The sequence below is a fragment of the Phaseolus vulgaris genome, chromosome 5 (assembly GCF_051622355.1).
Source record: "Phaseolus vulgaris cultivar YP4 chromosome 5, ASM5162235v1, whole genome shotgun sequence".
Taxonomy (NCBI): domain Eukaryota; kingdom Viridiplantae; phylum Streptophyta; class Magnoliopsida; order Fabales; family Fabaceae; genus Phaseolus; species Phaseolus vulgaris.
This window is the reverse complement of record NC_143502.1, coordinates 3,685,548-3,700,546: the sequence shown is the minus strand read 5'-3', so window position 1 is coordinate 3,700,546 and position 14,999 is coordinate 3,685,548. Positions and strand designations below refer to the sequence as shown.

The 14,999-nt window shown below is 31.7% G+C and overlaps 1 protein-coding gene across 2 annotated transcripts; it reads right to left on the bottom strand.

Moving 5' to 3' along the window:
• Positions 1 to 10,318: 10,318 nt before the first annotated feature.
• Positions 10,319 to 14,827, bottom strand: LOC137834876 (Tetratricopeptide repeat (TPR)-like superfamily protein). Of its 2 annotated transcripts, XM_068643102.2 has the most exons (3): positions 12,477 to 14,827; positions 11,058 to 11,363; positions 10,319 to 10,747 (listed from the first exon to the last, which is right to left on the bottom strand). In XM_068643102.2, exon 1 carries the CDS (start codon positions 14,431 to 14,433, stop codon positions 12,550 to 12,552), a length of 1,884 nt encoding a protein of 627 aa, XP_068499203.1. In that variant the 5' UTR covers positions 14,434 to 14,827; the 3' UTR covers positions 10,319 to 10,747; positions 11,058 to 11,363; positions 12,477 to 12,549. The 2 variants fall into 2 exon arrangements, with proteins under 2 accessions (XP_068499203.1, XP_068499202.1); XM_068643101.2 differs by lacking the exon at positions 10,319 to 10,747 and having other exon boundaries at positions 10,900 to 11,363.
• Positions 14,828 to 14,999: the final 172 nt, after the last annotated feature.

Below are 14,999 nucleotides of genomic sequence, written 5' to 3'. Positions count from 1 at the left end.
CAATTTAGAAACTATTTAACAATTATAGAAAATAATATAAACTAATTTAGAAACCAATTTTTGTTTTAGTTTCCAAAATGGTCTCTAATTTAGTTACTATTGCAACTAATTATTTTGGTCTCTAAAAATTGGTTTCTATTTCATCATTTTCTTGTAGTGCAAGTCAAACTTTGGCATTTGACATTCAGTATTTAGTATTAGATGATTGCATACATGATCCTTTGAGATATGTGTTTATTTATATAATTATAGTGGGCCATTTGATGTTACTGGGTATAATAAAAGTAGATTAATTGATGTTGGATATTACTTAAATTTCGTTATTGATTATGGCAATTGATTTGGATCGAGTCTCCTTAACTCTCGATTGGTCGTGCAAATCCTATCAGTACAAGTTCCATTTTATCTTAAAATCCTAAGCAACATTATTCTATATACAAAATCCAATTAAAAAAATCCTTAGAATATAGAAATTCTTTTCCGTAGAAACTCTTTAAGAATAACGAAATTAAATTTATCTGTTTACAAATTTGATTGGATAATGTTCTTCTTTTCTTTGTTAATTTTCTACTTCTTCTGAATTTAAAAACCAAAATCTATTTGCAGAATATAGAAAAGATAATGGTAGTGAGATAATTTTTTTTATGAAAATAAGCTATATATCTTTTCTATTTATAAATTTCAAAAGATAGTTGAATAATAATAATATAATATTTTTATATTATATTATATGTTATTTTTCATACGTTACATGGTACATTCACATTCCATACAAATATTGAGTAACAGTGAAATTATATAATATAAACAAATCATTTCAATATTTTTTACAATGCAACGAACACATAAAAAAAAACACTAAAATTAATATTTGACTAGATGGTTAATGAATTAGACATGCATTAATTTGTAAAGTCAATCTCTTATATAACTTTTATAAATTTTAATTTTTATAATATAAGTTAATTTTAATTTAAGAAAAAAGTTTAAAAATACAATAAAAAATGGTGTGATTCAAGATAAATGAGAACGAAATAAAATGAAATTCAACATTATTGATATTATTATTAAATGAAATGGAAAAAAAATACAGACTTTCATAATCATAATTGATTAATAGATATCATAATTAACTATAACAGTTAAAAACAAACTTTTATTTCACAATTTAAGACATATTGATTATGTAGCCATGAATATCTATTTCTTTGTTTTTCTTCACCAATATTCTAAAACAAAAATTGTATAAAATAATTTCATTGCAAAACTTTCTTTTACCTTTCTTCCTTTTTCAATTTCCATGTTTCACTTTTTTTTCTTCACCCTACTTCCATTTTTTAGACAAACAAAAACTAAAATTCTTAGGGTGCTTTCAGCATAAAATATAATCCTAATCATGTATAATTATGTACATTACAATAATTATGCAATTCATTGTTGTTTTTCCTTTAAGTACATTTTTTGCTATTGTAATTAAGTTTTATTTACACTCTTAGTTGCACAAAGCACCTTCTCACACAGGCACAATGAACCCTACTTAATGATTTTATTTAATAGACTTTTTGGCACTTTTCATTTTCTACCTACCAGAAAATGTTTATGCCACTGTCTTTTCTTGACAAATAATTTTTCATATTCATAGATCTGCAATCAATTTGTCACATGCTTGAAGATAAAACTGTTCAGTAATCATATTATATTATGTAATAAAAACAATTCCTTAAAAGTGGATTTGATTGGTTGAATGGAAATTATATATGAAGAGTTTATTTGAATACATTTTCTGTAACATTTTTAAAAGAAAAGTAAAAATTATTTTTTCATAAACTAAAATTTAGTTTATATATAAATTAATTTATACATCTTTTTGGTAAAAAAAACCCATGTTTAACACTTTAATTTTCATTTGTTAGTTCATTTATTCAAGGTTTTAATTATTTTGAATGGTTCATATCATTCTTCAACAGTCATGTAAGTGACACTGCCAAGGTATGTGTTATGTTTTTATATTAAAATGTGACATGAAATGAAAAGAAATTGAATTTATAATTTATATATTTACTTAAATATTTTAAATATGGAATTCTCATAAAATTATAAGGACTCAAAGTTCTATAAGACAATTCTTCAACTTTACATAAAGGACGAAAGTCTTATAAAAATTGTACTATCGATCATATATAAAAAGGACAAAAATTTTATAAGAATGAGACATTAGTTAATTTGAAAAGACAAGAGTTATATAAAGACGATGAATATAAGAGTAGCTCAGAAATCATATATGAATGGTTCAGAAATCTTATCAAAATGATTGAGTGATCATATAAGATGAAATTATTATATAAAAGTTTTTTCTATTGCTTTAATCTTTGAAGTTATTAAGAATAACGTAATCACGGTATTGTTGTCAAATCAAAATTAGAAAGTCAAAAAAAAATTGTATACATATCCATTTTCTAAAAATATTTATTAGTATAATTTTTTACTGATTATATATTTTTTTAATAAATAAATAATTTTCATAACTTTTCTTGTTTGTAATAAAATAATTAAAAAATATTTTATGAATTTTCAATTTTACTTTATAATAAATATATACTTAAAAAAATTAAATATTAAATAAAATGAGGAATGTAGATAATAAGAGAATAAACAGTGTTGTTTTAAATTTTTGAAAAACGACTAATCTCGTCTAATACAAAATTCTTTTTATTGAAATTAATTAACTAAAATAAAAATAGAAATAAAGCTCTGCTAAGGATATCCTGATTTTGTTACTTATGAATGTATTTTTCATTGGAAGAAATTTATTGGTGTTTTCTCTGCGTTTCTTGAAGTTCAGACTGCTATGATTGCTGAGTTTTATTTAGTTATACATGCTATGAAGGAAACTCAAAAGATGGGGCTTATTAATGCCTAGCTTGAATGTGATTCTGCATTGGTTTGTGCTACGATCACTGTTAGGACTAATGTTCTGTGGATGTTTCGTAATCGATAAAATACTTGTCTTATGACTGTGGGAAAATTAGGTTTAGAATTACTCATATTTTTTCGTAAAGTGAATGCGTATGCAGATAAGTTGGCTAATTTATGATTTATTCATAGAGAATCATTTCATTGGTATAATATACTTCCATCTAATATGTTCTTAGAATTATTTATGAATATGTATAGTCTACCTATGTATAGTTTTTGTTAACATATGGATTTTGGCCTACTCCTCCATATTTTTATATTTTTTTTCTTTTTTTTAATAATACTTTTTTTCATGTGATGGTAGATGATTGTTGTTACTTGAGATATCAAATTGTATAATGATGCCTAACATGAAATATTTTTATAAAAAAAAAAAATAGAAATAAAGTGAATACCAAAAATTCTTATAATTTAAAGTTAACCTAATTGATATGATGGTGAGGTAAGTGTAAAAGAAATTAATAAAAAAAATTATGTGTAGAATAAGGTGTAAGTGGAAAATGATATGTATGAAAAAATATGTTCCAATTTGGAGAAAAATAATAGGTGCATCTCCTCCACAATTCCATATGCAGTCATTAGTATTTTAATAAATAAACCAACATGTGAATATGGCAATTTAGCTCAAAATTCAACTTTTACTTAGTGCTCTTTATGTGAATATGGCAATTTTTGTTAAAAAAAAATACAACTAGACAAAATATATATATATATATATATATATATTAAGTAAATATAATGTCTTATATTATATTGATTTATTTTCTTTATTAAGGTATGAAGTTATTAGAAAGAAATATATTACACAAAGAGAAACTAACACACGTTGGGTATAAAACTCCATTCAAGTGGTAAAGAGAATAAAAAATTTATTCATTTTTTTAAAATAACCAATCAATATAATGGTACAATTAATAAATTATTTGTTAGTCATGGATTATAAATCAAATTTAAATCTAATTATAACTTTGAGAATGATTATAAAATAGAAGATGTCAACATAAGTAAAGAAAAAAGAAATATAAAATATTTTAGGTCAAACATCTTTTCAATTTTTGGTCGAAACATTTTGATGTCTACTAAGGGAGCTGGTCTCCAAAAGTTCATTATGAGCAAACATGTGAGTAGAATAAAGAAGCAAAATATTTGTTGTTATACCACATGGTGATATTTGGATTACTCAAATAAGGTTTCATCAATAGTAAAAATTCATTATGTAATTAGTTAGTAATGGTGATTAATGTTTTGCTTAAATTAAGGGGTGCATAATAGGTCTTCTAGCTATACTTGAATGTTCCTATTAAAAATATTTTCTTTTCACTTGGGGCATTACTGATAGGAGTTGCAAGCCAAAATAATACTTATTAAGTCATAGGTGGATTATATCAAGAGTACTCGTTAAGTTAGGAGTAACTTAGGTCAAGAATATTCATGGGATTAGTCGGAAGTGACTACAAGTCCAAATAATACTCACATTGTGTTTCATAACATCAGTCTGCTTAGTGGACTCAATCTATTGATTGAGAACTAAACACGTTACAACAAATAAACCAGTATACAAACATTGCGTGTACATTATTTTTGCCTCTACTTCTCTATATTGCATGTTTCTTATATTTTCACTAATGAAGAAGAAAAGTTGTTGATTGGACAAATGTAACTAAAATGTCTAAACAAGTAAATCTGTGAAGTACAAAAGTTGAGTCTATCACACTTGATCAGATAAGTTTACTATCAATGAATTACTTAGATATACATAATCTTCAATCTTACTTCATCAAACACAACTATAATAATTTAATAACTTAACACATAAAACATCGTCTGAATATTTCCCATCAGACAATATTTGAAAAGTGCCTAAATTTTTTCAAAAACATAACTCAACCATCCCATTTTATGTTTTTCCTTGTTTGCACAATGTATATACGCATATTCAAGCTTATGTGACTCTTATTCTTTAGCTTCTAAATGTTTATCAATAGTCATATGCTAAATGATATAGAAAACATTGTATCAAATAACTTTTTTTGTTGTGTAGCTTAAAAAAATAATCTTGTATAGTCATGCTTAAACTTAGGGGAGATTTAATATATAATCACGAATGACTCTGTGTACTTATAGTAATTCAAAAATAGTAGAGATAATACATGTGATTAGTTGATTGATTATTGAAACATTTTCTCTTTGACATTGGAGAGCTATGTTGATTTTGGCTTAATCCCAAGTCCCACATCGGTGGGTTCATTGTTTGGGAAGGAGGTTTGAGGGTTATAAATTAAACTTTCCTCCTTCACTGTTATATATCCCAATTTGTAATATCTTCTCCTATAATAATAAAAGAGAGCTGTTTTTACTGTGCTCGGAGATTAGGCTAAATTGGCCGAACTCCGTTAACAATTTTCGGGTGTGTTTTTTCCTCTTTATCTCTTTTATTATTCCGCTTTATTTATTCAATATTATTTGTCGGGTAGCTCTATTAGGGTTCTGTTTTAGTGGGAAAATTACCCGTTTTTCCCAACAAGTGGTATCAGAGCCGAAGGTTCGCCTTGGGTTGTTTGAAATTATTTGTAATATTGAATATTATATTTTGAGTTTGTAATGGCAAATCAAGAAGAAGAAGCATTGGTGGCAAGAGGTCGTCAACAAAGCCATACAAAGGGGAGAAGAGGGAGGTCTAAGTCTAAAGGTCGAGTCGTTGCCAAAGATGAGTGTGCTTTCTGTCATGAGAAAGGACACTGGAAGAAAGACTGTCCAAAACTGCAGAAGAAAGGGAAGACTCCACAAGATGCAAATGTTGCTGAATGCAAAAGTGATGTGGAATCAGATATCTCTTTAATTGTCTCGCTTTCAACATCATCGTATCCAGATGAGTGGATATTGGATTCAGGTTGTACCTATCATATGTGTCCCATTCGGGAATGGTTCTTTGAATTTCAAGAACTCGATGGCGGGGTTGTTTACATGGGTAATGATAATCCATGTAAGACAGCTGGGATAGGTTCAATCAAGCTGCGGAATCATGATGGATCCACCAGAATTTTGCGGGATGTACGGTACGTGCCAAAGTTGAAGAAGAATCTCATCTCATTGGGGGCTTTAAAATCTAAAGGCCTAGTTGTGACGATGTGAGATGGAATTCTTAAAGCAACTTCAGGAGCACTGGTGATGTTGAAAGGCGTGAGGAAGAACAATTTGTATTACTACCAAGGTAGTACAGTGGTGGGGACAGTAGCGGCAGCAACTTCTAGCTCTAAGAAGGATGCTGAGGCAACAAAGTTGTGGCATATGAGGTTGGGACATGCTGGAGAGAAATCCTTGCAAATTCTTACCAAGCAGGGATTGTTGAAAGGTACGAAGGCTTGCAAACTTGAATTTTGTGAGCATTGTGTTCTGGGAAAACAACGAAGAGTGAAGTTTGGCACTGCAATTCACAATACCAAGGGTATTCTGGATTATGTGCATTCAGATGTGTGGGGACCTGCCAAGACTCCATCAATCGGAGGTAGGCATTATTTTGTCACTTTTGTGGATGATTTTTCTAGGAGAGTTTGGGTGTTTACTATGAAGAACAAAAATGATGTGCTTGAAATTTTCCTTAAGTGGAAAGCTCAAGTTGAAAACCAGATAGGAAGGAAGATTAAGGTTCTCCGAACAAACAATGGAGGAGAATACAAGAGTGTTCCGTTCCTGAAGGTATGTCAAGATTGTGGCATAGTTCGACACTTCACTGTTAGAAAAACACCACAACAGAATGGGGTGTCGGAGCGTATGAACAAGACACTTGTGGAGAAAGTTCGTTGTATGTTGTCTAATGCTGAGTTACGCAGAGAGTTTTGGGCTGAGGCTGTGACATACGCTCAACATCTCGTCAATCTTTTGCCATCATCTGCTATAGATGGCAAAACCCCGTTAGAGGTATGGTCTGGAAAACCTGCAACTGATTATGATTCTTTGCATGTTTTTGGTTCTATTGCATATTATCATGTGATTGAATCAAATTTGGATCCACGGGCAAAGAAAGCTCTTTTCATGGGCTTTAGTCCTGGAGTGAAGGGATACCGTTTGTGGTGTCTAGAGGCAAATAAGACAATTATCAGCAGGGATGTTACCTTTGATGAATCTGCCATGTTAAAGAAGGTAAATCCAGAAGGTGTTGATAGTACTCCACAACAGGTGAGTATGCCCGGAAGCAGGTGGAGTTTGAGCAGACAGTGGTGATCCCAACACGAAATACCACAAGTGACTCTTCTATGGCAGAAAAAGAGTCAGATGAGGAAGAGGTTCCTACCCAAGAATCTCAACAACAATCAGCGCCAATTGTAGTTAGAAGACAGAGACGAGATATTCAGAAGCCTGCTCGTTTCATGGATATGGTTGCCTATGCACTTCCAGTTGTTGATGACATTCCATCCACTTACCCAGAAGCCATTCTGAGTTCAGAGAGTGGTAATTGGGCAGGTGCGATGGAAGAGGAGATGCAGTCTTTGAAGAAGAACAAGATGTGGAAGTTGGCACAATTACCAAAAGGTAAGAAGGCAATTGGATGCAAATGGGTATTTGCAAAGAAAGAAGAATTTTCTAATAAAGAAGATGTTCACTACAAGGCAAGGTGGTTACAAGGGCCAAGTTTGAACACTGTTTAGACTTGGTTAATATCTTGCACATTTGAAGTTGGCGTCCGGAGGCGCAAATTTGAAGCACTGTAAAGTTTGTTTTTGTTATGTTTTGAGAAGATTTGTTTTAGGTGGGACTTGAAATTAAGCCAAGGTGGAGATTTGTTGATTTTAGCTTAATCCCAAGTCCCACATCGGTGGGTTCATTGTTTGGGAAGGAGGTTTGAGGGTTATAAATTAAACTTTCCTCATTCACTGTTATATATCCCAATTTGTAATATCTTCTCCTATAATAATAAAAGTGAGCTGTTTTTACTGTGCTCGGAGATTAGGCTAAATTGGCCAAACTCCGTTAACAATTTTCGGGTGTGTTTTTTCCTCTTTATCTATTTTATTATTCCGCTTTATTTATTCAATATTATTTGTTGGGTAGCTCTATTAGGGTTCTGTTTTAGTGGGAAAATTACCCGTTTTTCCCAACAAGCTAAATGTAGTATAGGTTAGCAATGAACTAATATAAGAACAAAGTGTTCACTCCATGCATAATAAATTATCAATAACACTCCCATGATTTTCACCTTGCTTTAATTCTTTTCTTATAATGTAGTCTTTAACAACTTCTAATAAATATAAGATATATAACCTTTTTGTTTTTATAATTATTATTATTATCATTATCATAAGATAAATTGAGATGAATGACCATCAATATGTACATTCAAATCATCATGATTTTGTTTATATGCTACATTGTTATCTAATTCTCATGAAATTCTTCACATTACATTACCTTTATCAGGTTCAACAACCTCATGAGTTTTATTATCTTTATCGGGTGTTCAACAACGTTATGAACTTATTAACACCAATCTTCTATTCCTTTACACCTTCACTATTAGAAATTGTTGTAAATCTGATAATAATATTGCCAAAGATTTTGCCTAAAATAAAGCAAAGCAGTTTTGTGAACATCTGTTCTTCTTTTCCGCTTATGCTATTTCCTTGCCTAGTCTTTTTGTAGATTGAAGAACGTTGCGGAAGGTTGCAGTTTTCGTGTGCCTATCTCGGCCACCTTTAAGCCGCGTTCCCTTGCTTTTTGGTTGGATCCTCTACACGCGAGTCTTGTTCACTCCACGATCTCCTTCATTCTTCTTGGGGAGTTGAGATGCTGAAACGTCAAACGCTATTGTGAAGATGCAACAAATTTTGATTATTCTCCATACATAAAGAGAGATTATGTCCGCATCCAACAACTCACTGCCTCTTCCTCTTCTCACATCTCACTCACGGCTTTCCCTCTTCCTCTCTTCCTCTTCACTTATTCACTTATTTATTCTTTTCTTTTACATTATAATTTTTCTGGGTTTGTTGGGTTCTTACTCTTTTAAGAGTAGCTTGCTAGTTCTGATTCTCAGAATATTACTATTGTATCCTAGAGAACTTGCACAATACATCGGGGATAAGTTCTTACGGACAGTGATCACCTACGTCTCAAGACATCAACTTTATTCATGTTTTAAAACCTTATTTACTACCAAAATATCACTAATAATTCTCAATTCTTCATCCAAAACATGCTTAGAGGAGACATGAACATCTTTATTTGGACCATCACGAGCTTTTGTACATATCTAACGCATAAAAAACCAAACATCAAAATCAACAATAAACTTCGTAACTCAACACAAAAAAAGAAAAATCAAAGTTCCTTTTTTTGTCAAAATTTAATTTATTTCGGTCATTAACACCTTCACATGTAGATGTATAATAACAATGGTGATACGCGGTGGACCACTTGAATGATGTTCCACCATAGAATTCACTGATTTGGAACAAATTAAATTTGTTTCTTTGGTTATTCAAACAAAGGTTAGAAGTACCATAACATCATCAATGAAAAACATACACATAATTTTCCACCCTTTGTCCATTCAAAGTAAAATCACACTGTTATAATGCAATTGATATTTTTATTGAACTACGTAAACAAGGAATTTATATTCAATACCCATAATTTCAATTTTATAATAGTAATAATTTTTTAGATGATTTCTATAAAAAAAATTAAAGAAAATGTAAAAGTCTTGATTTATTCTATTGAAACAAACTTTTTAATCATTTTTAATTACAATTTTTAATAATGTTTCGAAAAGGGAAACTCGAAATGATAAAATGATAATTTTATCACTAATAATAATAATTATTATAATAATAATAGTATAATAATAACATTTTAGGGCAGAAGGTTAGACATTTCATCCCACAAAGATGTATTAAGAGTCTAATGAGAGTTAGATAAACATTCAATTTATTAAATAAAGAAAAATAAAAAAATAATTATCGAAACATTTTTTTAGAAGTGAAATTAACTTCAAGATTGTGACTTGGTCTATAAGTAGGCCCATCCCTAAATTTCTCTACACAACTCTCATTCTCATTTTATTTTTTTTTCTTTCATTGATTCTGGGTATATTGGTTGCTTTAAAATTGCATGTGACTAATGTAAATGCTATTTTTACAATTTTTCTCTTGGAAATTGCCCCAAATTAAGGGATACTGTATAAAAAAAATTTACAGAATGTTCTAGGTTGATTTTCCAATTTTACAAGAATTAAAAACATAAACCCAAAATTCTGCTTACGCATAATTCTACATAAAACAGTTGAGGGAGCATGTTGCAAAAGGAAATACATTAAAAATTAAAGAAATACAATATTGTCATTTAATGTATCAAAATATAGCTGTTTGATATGAATCAAGAAGGTTTAGAACCTACAAACCCATAAATCATGTTTAGTGATCCACTTAAACTCGAGTACAAAAGACAATTCAAAGTGTTTAAGATGTCACAAGAGTGATCAGGCCTCCATAAATGAGAAAATTTCTATAAAGAATTCCAAGAGAAAACTCTCAATATTCTATATTTTCGGAAAGCTTTCATTCGAACTTGGTTGTTGTGATGCAATAAGCTTTGCACATGTATGGAGTATGTTTTGCCAAATTTCTTCTTAGATGCAAACCGTTAAAACTAAACCTTGCCAAATTTCATATCACTGTAGTAACTGAAAGATGGATACTCTGTTTGTTGATACTCCAGTGTTCTAAACTGAAAATGATAAACTTTCTGCTTGTGCTTCCACTGCTTCTCTGACATTCTGCAAAATTATTAAGAAAAACATTTGTCCCAACCCCACAAAAAATATACATGTCTTGACACTTAAACCTACTACTCCTAAAAGGGTGAATGTTACAGAGAACAAATTTTGAATAGTTTTAAGTTTCTCATAACTTTTGGCTAGAACAATAATCAATAACTAGAAATTTTTGCCTTAATGAGTTCAAATTGTTACCAATTCGTGGATAAGTGAGTGTTCCCCTCCACTCTAAACCAATTACCACCATGTATCAATTTTTTTCTGCTTATTTAGTATTTGCTGATTTGTCTACAATAGACAGAACAATTACCTTGCGTAACGAAGGGAATAAATCCTCTCATGCGGGACTTTTGCATGACAAGGTCACGTGAAGATTGAGAAAGATAAATACAAAAATCTTAAACAAGATCACGTGACACAGTATCGTCTATCTCTTAAATCTCCATGTCATGAAAATCTCACATGATATGAGAGGATCTATTCTGCATAAATTACAAGCTTCACAACCATGGACCAGCAGAAAAGCCCTTGTCAAAAAGTTGTTGTTCTCCAAGCAGTAACAAGTTCAATCCAGTAGGCTAAAACAGCAGAAGGGGTCTTCCCATTTTGTTTGGACCTGCATATAAATGTGGCTTGTATTTTTAAACATTCAGTAAGATCTGATAATAGATGAATGTATATCTGTTAGCATAAATTGAGGCAAGTAGAAAAGTTCCAGATATACACTATCCTACAGATAATGTCTAATACATAGTTTATCCTGCATGCCAGCTCTAAATTAATTCCATGGTTGGGGAAGCTGGTTGGTATCAATAAAATAACGAGTAAGCTTCTTCTTAAAACTGATCAGTAATCCTATCCTTATGCGGAAATGTCTGACTAAAACAATATATCTGAAGTTAATACTTATCAATTTTCTCTAGTAGTCAATTCAGAGATAAACTGGCTTCTCCACTTTTCTAAATAGTTTCTTTATTTTTAACTTCAAGCTATATAGCTGTTTGTTACATTAACTATTAAAACTTCTTGGTATTGTCCAAAGAAATTTTTCTTTTGTCAATCACACTACTTAGAAGTTAGAATTATGTCATCTGTCTTACATTGTCACCACAAGCCTTTTATTTCTTAGCAGTAGAGAAAGAATACATAAAAAGAAGGGTGGGGAGGGGATAGAAACACAAATATTATAAATGTCTTCTTTTCTGCCTCAGTGCATACATTAGTTCTTTTCTGCTGCCAGAATCAATGTCTTCTTCCAAGTTTGAAAACCATGTAACTCTCGGCAAAATATTATAAATCTTTTGAAAAAGGGAAGAAATTGAATTTTCTATTTCATTTTCCAAACAAACAGAAACCTCAAATCTTTGGCAAAGTTGTCGCTCTTAAATAATTTACAAAAGATAACTGATGACAAAGTCGAGATTTCACTACTTCCTCTCCGTTAGTCTACAATAAATAGATGAAAAAATAAAAATGTATAAAAAGCAGGTCAAGAAGCAGTTATAGAGAAATAAAAAACTAAGGGAACATACTGATTAATTAAAGTGTTTTGAATTTATGATTTACCAGATAGAAAATGAATTTGATTTAAAAACTTTTAAGTTGGCTTCTGGTGTAGTATTGGGTAAGCAGCATGCAGATAGCGGTAAGTTTTGGTTAGAAGGAAGAATTGATAGGAACATGCTCATAGAATTATGCTTCATTAATATAGGGTTATCAAGCTTATTACCATATTGGCTCTTATGAGTTCCTTCCGATCAATGACAATACATTCCTGAAATGCCAAACTCCTTCAGCGATCACTACCAATAATCGCCACAAGAGCATAATCCATCTGAAAAGTGGTGAAATCTCTTTGAATCTCGGATAATGATGGTACGCTTCTCTATCAGTGAGACAAATTTTGCAGTGTTATGGCAATCTCGGCATATTCTGAGATTTTTTATTATAACAATTGGTTTATGAGCATTACAAACCAAAAGTCCATATGCAAGTGCTATCTTCTCACTATGTTTGTTAATCATATCTGTTTTCACCTCTACATCAACATCATGTAGAATGGATTCAGTTTCAGACACAAAACCAACTTCTTGAATTCTTCTCATAGTCTCCTCCAGCTTCTTGTGTATTTTTTCTGAATCAGGGTGAGAGTAATCATCGACCACAAAACGGTGAATTTTATTCCCATGCTCAATAAGGCTGTATCCAGGGTTTTTGGTAAGAACTTTAGTCTTCATTAAAGCCCTCACTTTTGATGCATCACTCCACAGACCTTCCGCAGAATAAATGTTGGAAAGCATGATATAGTTTCTAGGGTCTGAAGGATTTAATGCAATCAAATTCTCTGCAGCTTCCTTCCCAATACCAATGTTACGATGAACCCTACAAGCACCAAGAAGAGCACCCCAAACTCCAGAATTTGGCTCTAATGTCATGTTCTTTATCAGCTGATGAGCATCATTGAGTAGACCACAGCGACCAAGAAGATCAACCATACATGAATAATGATCCAATTGGGTTTGAACTTTGTAAACCTCAGACATGATTTGGAAGTAGTACTTTCCTTCCCGGACAAGCCCTGAATGACTACAAGCACTTAACAAATGAGTAAAAGTAACATGATCAGGCTCCACACCATCCCTTACAGACCTTTCAAAGAATTCTATTGCTTCTTTCCCCCGCCCATGCATGGCATACCCTGCAAGCATTGCAGTCAATGCCACTTTATCAGGCTTGCTTATCTCTGCAAAGACCTTGTGAGAAACACTCAATTTCCCTAACTTTGAATACAAGTTCAAAAGGGTAGTCAAAATTGTTATATTTTCATTAAGACCACAGGTGAAGATTACACCATGCATGGCCTCTACCAATCTTCCCAAATGTAAATTTTCACAGGCTTGAAGCAAGCTCACCATTGTGGCTTCATCGGGAAAAAGACCATTTACCCTCATCATATTAAAATAATTAAAAGCTTCATTAGGGATTCCATTTTGTGTCCAAACAGCCACCATTGAATTCCATGACACCATATTCTGCTCCGGCATTGCCCAAAACAGCTTGAAAGCAGAGTCAACGCAGCCAAACTTCCCGTACATGTTAATAAGAGCATTAACAACCTTCACCTCCAACTCCATACCAAATTTCACTGCACAACAATGAAGGAAGCTGCCCCCATCTCGGGCTTTAGCAGAAGCACAAGCCGAGATAACAGATATTACTGTAAGCTCATTCAATTCCAGTGCCTCTTCAGACCTCATTCTAGAAAACACACTCAGGCAATTACCAAGTTCCCCTCTTTTAGAAAATCCAGAAACCAAAGAGTTCCAAGAGACAGAATCCTTGTGGGGCATTTCATCAAACAGCTTCTGTGCATCTGGGATGGACCCCTTGTTAAGATAACATGAAATTAATTGATCACCAATAAACCCATCTCTGTAATTCAGTGATTTAACCACTTGGGCATGAATGACCCTGCAACAGGAGACAGAAGGTGAAGATTTGAGAGTAAGGAGTAGAGAGGAAAGAAGAGGGTCACAATGATATGATGAAATGGAAAGGGACCGAAGAGAGGTTTCAAAGAGAAGGGAACAATATTCAGGAAAAGGAGGGAACAAGTATTGGAACGTCATAGGCTTTAGTCGATGTAACTTGGGACCCAAGATTTTTGCATGGAACAACCTAAACATGTTACTCTCATGCAAATCTTGTGCATATGTGTCGTAAAAAAATTATATGCTTGATCAGTACAAAGCAAATTTTCAGAAATTTCTATTGGAGCACTATACACAACCAAATTTAACACGAATCTAAAGGGGAGATGTTTTGTTCGTCCATTAATAAATTTAATATCTTGAAAATTTGAAGAATCAGGCAAAAAGTCATTTACAAGTTTCCTATGATAATTTCTTAAGACTCGGATAGATGAATGATTCAGTTAAACTATTTGGTAATTGATATATAGATAGATGAATTAATGGTTGAACAATGTAAACTGATATAATAAACAAACTACATTATATAGAGAGTGGAAAACGGGATACTTTCCCTTTAAGTTGAGCTCTTTGATAAAAACCAAAAAGAGAGAATGGAGGTGCACTTATAAAGGACCCTTTCATGTATAAATTAGTCAAAATATAACAATTTTGTAAGTACAAAAGAATATGAAGAGTTGAGTGACTACTTATCCAGAGTTATCACTTATTTATATATCTTCTTGAATTCAGACCATTAGGAATTAGGAAGATATTAAATA

What these genes read in the sequence shown, in the direction of transcription:
- LOC137834876 (XM_068643102.2), bottom strand. Translation starts at nt 14,433, where the DNA reads ATGTTTAGGTTGTTCCATGCAAAAATCTTGGGTCCCAAGTTACATCGA.